The sequence below is a fragment of the Kogia breviceps genome, chromosome 13 (genome assembly GCF_026419965.1).
Source record: "Kogia breviceps isolate mKogBre1 chromosome 13, mKogBre1 haplotype 1, whole genome shotgun sequence".
Taxonomy (NCBI): Eukaryota; Metazoa; Chordata; class Mammalia; order Artiodactyla; family Physeteridae; genus Kogia; species Kogia breviceps.
In genome coordinates, this window is record NC_081322.1 from 6,561,134 (window position 1) to 6,567,567 (window position 6,434).

Below are 6,434 nucleotides of genomic sequence, written 5' to 3' on the forward strand. Positions count from 1 at the left end.
CTTCCAGAGCTAAATTGTCTGAGATTCTCTTGGTTTATACTCCACCTTACAAAGAACTTGAGGCAATGCTACAGAATTAAGAATAGAGTGAAAGAGAACAGTTGATGCCAAAGAAAGAACAGAGACCTCAGGTCTACTTGAATTTTCCAAAGGGCAGAACCTCTAACATTAGGGCCTTAGGGATCACAAAAGACTGAGAAAAATAGATTTTTTTTAAATCAAGAAATCATCCTGAGTTCTCAAAACTGTCCATAAAAATGACTGACTGTTTTATTACTTCTAAGGTATCCCTCATCTTAAATATATAAGATCACCAATTCATCTCTGCAGAAAATGCTTGCCTTTAAAAAAACCTAATGAACAAAAAAATTTATATACATATATTTTTTTCAGATTCTTTTCCATTACAGGTTATTACAAGATCCTGAATATAGTTCCCTGTGCTATATAGTAGGACCTTGTTGTTTTATCTATTTTATATATAGTCGTGTGTATCTATTAATCCAATTCCCAGTTCATCCCTCCCCACACCTTTCCCCTTTGGTAACTGTAGTTTATTTTCTATGGCTGTGAGTCTATTTCTTTTTGGTAAATAAATTCATTTGTATCATTTTTTTTAGATTCCGCATATAAGTGATATCATGTGATATTTGTCTTTCTCTGTCTGACTTACTTCACTTAGTATGATCATCTCTAAGTCCATCCCTGTTGCTGCAAATGGAATAATTTCATTCTTTTCATGGCTGAGTAATATTCCATTGTATATGTATGTGCCACATCTTCTTTATCCATCCATTCATCTGTCGATGGACGCTTAGGTTGCTTCCATGTCTTGGCTATTGTATATGGTGCTGCTATGAACATTGGGGTGCGTGTATCTTTTTGCATTAGAGTTTTTGTCTCTTCCAGATGTATGCCCAGGAAAAAATTTTAATTCTCTAATACAGTGGTTATCAAAATGTACTCCCAGGTCAGATACATCAACACCAGCTGCATTAGAGAATTTTTTTAATGTTCCTTTTGTTAGTGCCTTAGAAATATAAATTCTCGGTCCTCAAACTTCCTTCATCGGAAACTGTGACGGGTGGGGGGGGGGGCAGGATTCTGTTTTAACAAGGCCTCTAGATGAGTCTGAGGTGCACCAGTTTGTGCGTAATTATGTTTGGAACTAAATATGTTATCACGTGTGTCTATAAACTCATTTATCAAAGATACAGAAATGTGTGGTTCCCTCTTCTCTCCACTCTTTTCTCACTCTTGTACAACTCACTCCAAAGTGGGGTGATGGCAAATCTATGCGGTGCCTCGCCTCTGACTTCTGCAGGATCCATGGCTCAGGCGTCCCCGCACCGATAAAATCTGCCCTTTTTACAGGTGATCAAGCAGATCCCTGCAAATTCCTGGCCTGTGGGGAATTCGCCCAGTGTGTGAGGAATGAGTGGACCGAGGAAGCCGAGTGTCGCTGCCGAGCGGGGCCCCCTGGGCCCTGTGCCCCCGGAGAGGACTGTCAGGACACCCCGGGGAAGGGAGATCTGTGCAGGTGGGTCTAGCGCCGCGCCACTCAGACCCAAGAATTAGTCACTCAGGCTTCTGAGACACCCCTCATTAGCATGAATTCATGCAATCCCGTAAACCCATGGTTCTCAAAGTTCAGTGAACACCAGAATCTCTCCGAGAACTTGTGAAAGCGCACACGTGGCTGGACCCTGTGATTCGGTAGGTCTGTGCGGGGCCCAGGTACGGCTGCTGCTGCTACTGCTGGTCCCAGGACCATACTTTGAGAACCACTGGCCCTAAGCCTTTCTGCAGGATTTCATTAAGGCCAATAAGGGAAGAGAAAAGAGCCTGCATCAGCTTTAAGACAGAACACCACGTGACCTACTACCTTAATCGGTGTCTATGTGTCTACTATTTGAGTTTTTCCCTGGTTGCAAACACATTAGCTGTCATCATAAGAAAGCTGAAAAATATAGAAAATGATGAGAGGGAAGATTAAAAGCCTGTATAATTCATCATGGTAATTGATGTACTTCTTTACATAGAATTTTCCAAAGTAAAATGGAATTAGACTGGCTTCTTATTTTACAGTCAGCGTTTTTTAGTTAGAACATTCTCCCATGTCATTAAATATTTTCTGTAGCATCATTTTTTTTTTTTTGGCTGTGTTGGGTCTTCATTGCTGCGCGCGGGCTTTCTCTAGTTGCGGTGAGCGGGGGCTACTCTTCGTTGCGGTGCGTGGGCTTCTCATCCCGGTGGCTTCTCTTGTTGCAGAGCACAGGCTCTAGGCACACAGGCTCCAGTAGTTGCGGCACACAGGCTCAGCAGTTGTGGCTCACGGGCTCAATTGCTCCGCGGCATGTGGGATCTTCCCGGACCAGGAATTGAACCATGTTTCCTGTACTGGCAGGTGGATTCCTAACCACTGCGCCACCAGGGAAGTCCCGGCCCCTGGTATTCTTGGAGCCTCCAATTTGCCCAACCAGGGCAAGTAGGAACCCAAAATGCTACCTTAGCTGGTGGTAGGAGGAACAAGGAACTTGTTACTCAACCTCTTTAAACCACATGTGTCTCTTCACTCTTCTCTCTTCTTCCTATCAAGCACTAGGACCGGACAGGGTTTCCCTCCTTCCTACAATGACACCTTCCTTCCCCCTTTCCTTGATATTATAATGGACAGAATGTTGAGAGAAAGAAAAGAGTTTACTGATAAGGGAACATATATCATAAAATATCTCACAAATATTACACCCATTTTATAATGTAAAGAGTGAAAAAGCAAGGTGCAAAATGTTTATACAGTATCATCAGAAATTATGTGTACATAGAAAAGTCTGGAATTATATACACCAAATTTTAAAATAAACTTTTTTTAAAGTTTTTTTTTAACTGTATGAACAAAATATTATTACAGAGTTGTTTTTCAGCAACCATAACTCAGAATTTGACTTTAAAAATAATTCCACTTCAGGGCTTCCCTGGTGGCGCAGTGGTTGGGAGTCCGCCTGCCGATGCAGGAGACACGGGTTCGTGCCCCGGTCCGGGAGGATCCCACATGCCGCGGAGCGGCTGGGCCCGTGAGCCATGGCTGCTGAGCCTGCGCGTCCGGAGCCTGTGCTCCGCAACGGGAGAGACCACAGCAGTGAGAGGCCCGCATACCGCAAAAAAAAAATAATAATAATAATTCCACTTCTTGCAAGATAAAGTTATCACTCATCTTTCCCGTGAGCTTTGTTCAGTCCTTCTGAGACCACTGCCTATGAAACAGTAAAGCCAACTGGAAGGCAAAACTCGGGGCAGAGGTGGGCTGGTGCACAAAGCATACCTCCTCCAACTCTAGTGGAAGGCACCTGCAAAAATATGCTATTTTCATTTGTCATAATAATTTTAGAACTAAAATAGTAGAAAGCCATAGTTGCTCTTAACGTTGATAAGCCCAGGAAACAGGATATCTTGTTTTTGCTTTCTTTTGCAGGTCACCAGATCAATCTAGAAACCAAGTGTATGAAACTAGTGTCAAACAGTTCCCAAATCAGCACAATAACAAGGTACAATCCCATTTTTATATGTTGGTTTTAATTACTGAATATAAATTTGGAAGGAAATTAAAAACATTTCTGGGCCTGACTCTTAAATAGAGATAAGAAAAAGCAGTTTTCCTTTATTTGCCAAGCTTTTTTGTTTAGTAATTTAAGAGGGAAAAAGGCATTTCCTGGTACAAAAAGTATAGAGACAGGGGCTGGCATTAACTGAAATGTGTAGACAAGACAATAAAATAACAGAAAAAAAATCCAAGTATTTTATAATATTCCTAACCTTTTCTTTAAAAATATACATGCAACTTATCAAATGCATTTCAACAACACTGAATTTCTCATAATGACTTATATTCCTGTAACTGAGTAATTATATATAGTAATTATATATATAATTATAGTAATTATATATATAGTAATAGTAATATAGTAATTATATATATATAATTATATATTTATATATATAATTATATATATATTATATATATATAATTATATATGTATATGTTATATATATAACATATACATATATTATATATGTATATGTTATTATCTATATACATGTATATATATTATTTATATACATGTATATGTATATTATGTATGTATATATGTATATATTCTTATAAAGTGTTTTTATTTCAAATAATCAGCTAAAGCAAAAATATGAAGAAACATGATTTGTGAACAAGGAAAAACCTCAAAAATTCCTAAAAGTTCATCCTCAGATAAGTGTTCCTTCCAGTGTCCTAGACGTCTCTTTCAAAATACTCATCCAATCAACTTTTTTGACTAAATTTTATTTTACAAAGGGAAATAACTTATCTAATAAGCACGTTAGATATAGCCTACATAGAGCTTTTAAAATAACTTTTGGAAAAATACCTTCGATAATTTTTAGCCTAAAATTACCTCGTTTCAAAAATTATAACTAGTCTTTGATGGTAAAAAAGAGTGCTAATCAGCCAGTGTCCACTCTCCCTGAGGTCTCGCTCTCTATATAGTGCTCGATGGAAACAAACATGGCAAAGTTTGCAACTGAAACTAGTCATTACGGTCCAGAAGGATACTGAGGCCATGACACCAAACGCTAATCATAAGTTCACGTGTCCAAGTGCACACAAGGAATAATGTGCGCCATTTTGACTTCCCGAAACAAAGAACATTGAGAAGACAGAAAAGGTTCAGACTTGGGCCATACAATGACAATAGGACACAGGGTCTGATATTAATAAAATGCCCAGGATGAAGTGTACACCAACGGAATCTGGAAGTACCAGGGAGAATTAGGAACCACATTTCAAATGAGGAAGCAGCTTAGAGTAATGATGTCTGCTATGGTTGGAAGGTAACATGTTGACTTTGATTCACAAATTATTTGCCACCCCTGCTTCAAGAGATTGACTCAGTCTGAGAAGATTTAAGAAGAATAGTAGGTTTAAGAATTCTTAGTAGGTTGTAAAGTTAGGAATCTTTCCCACCTTTCAAAGAATATACTCTAAATGGAAGCACATTATCTCATCTACCAGCAGAGGTAATATTGGGATGAACCCTTGGTTTGACCTTGGGTGGCATTTTTTAATCTCTTAAAAACGATTTCTCTTCCAGGTAACCAGGAAAAGAAATTCTGAATTACTGAGTGTAGGATATGAAGAATTTAACCATCAAGATTGGGAAGGAAATTAAAAACTGAAAAGGTACAAATTATCATTTAATCTATCGCAAGAGAGATGGCTTGCTTTCTCAAGGAAAATTGCATCCACTGTGTCAAAATTCTGAAAACATAGGCAGGCGTATCCACTGGTCATCGATATCCAGGCATCTAGTCAACACTGAGAACCAGGACACATCACATTTCAAATAGAGAAGAGTCATGTACTTGAAGACCAATCAATTCTGAAAAAACAAAGCAGCTTATTATCGAAACCACCACCAGTAAAATGTATTTTGGTTATTCCTCAGCGATAATCAAGGTGATAGCAAACTAGCTTTGTGTCCAGCTGCCCTTAAAATATTGTTCACAGGTCATTTATGACAAATGCAACTTATTATTTGGGGGCAGGAGGGTGGGATATACTGGGAAATAAAGCTCTTCATATGTTAGAATGTACATAAAAGATGATTACCTATTCAAGGAGGTGCAGGATGAATGCATATAGTATGTAAATTGTGGTGAGTTTATAGATAGATGCTCCACACTTCCGTGTCTGTAACTCACGTGCCCCTTCAGTTCTTAGGCCCACTAGTTTTACACGAAATTCCTGCTTACATGGTGGATAATTTTGTTGCCAAGAATTTCTAAGTTGTTCCTTTAAAGAAAAGAACTGGGATATACATACCGTGGAAAATCTTACTCTTCTTGTTACTGCATAAAGCTATTTTAAAGAAAGACACTATATATTGGGGGGAAAAAAGTGAGGTTGTACTTTGTGACATAACCAATTCCTGTTTCCTACCACTGATGAGCTATGTCTTCTTCCAATGTGATAGCTTCATTGAATACTCCTTGACACTCACTGTGGTGTGTTCACAGGTAGACTGGCATCGAGGTATTCCAGTTCAGCCAGTTTTTAATGTGCTATTTAATGAGAAACAAGTTCCTCCATATCTCTTTCAAATGCTCGACTATCAAATATACCTTAATTTCAATATGATAAGCGCTATAGATTTTTAAAAAATATTTATTTATTTTTGGCTGTGTAGGGTCTTCGTTTCTGTGCGAGGGCTTTCTCTAGTTGCGGCGAGCAGGGGCCACTCTTTATCGCGGTGCGTGGGCCTCTCACTGCTGTGGCCTCTCCCGTTGCGGAGCACAGGCTCCGGACGCGCAGGCCCAGTAGCTCTGGCTCACGGCCCCAGTTGCTCCGCGGCACGTGGGATCCTCCCAGACCGGGGCTCGAACCC

General features: G+C 39.4%; 1 protein-coding gene across 2 annotated transcripts in view; it reads left to right on the forward strand.

Moving 5' to 3' along the window:
* Positions 1-5,219, forward strand: part of IMPG1 (interphotoreceptor matrix proteoglycan 1) — a 91,540-nt gene extending 86,321 nt beyond the window's left edge. For both annotated transcript variants that reach the window (XM_059083063.2, XM_059083064.2), the window contains 3 exons: positions 1,375-1,540; positions 3,473-3,545; positions 5,142-5,219. In XM_059083063.2, coding sequence (XP_058939046.1) covers positions 1,375-1,540; positions 3,473-3,545; positions 5,142-5,219 — 317 coding nt within the window. The remainder of the gene's footprint in view (positions 1-1,374; positions 1,541-3,472; positions 3,546-5,141) is intronic.
* Positions 5,220-6,434: the final 1,215 nt, after the last annotated feature.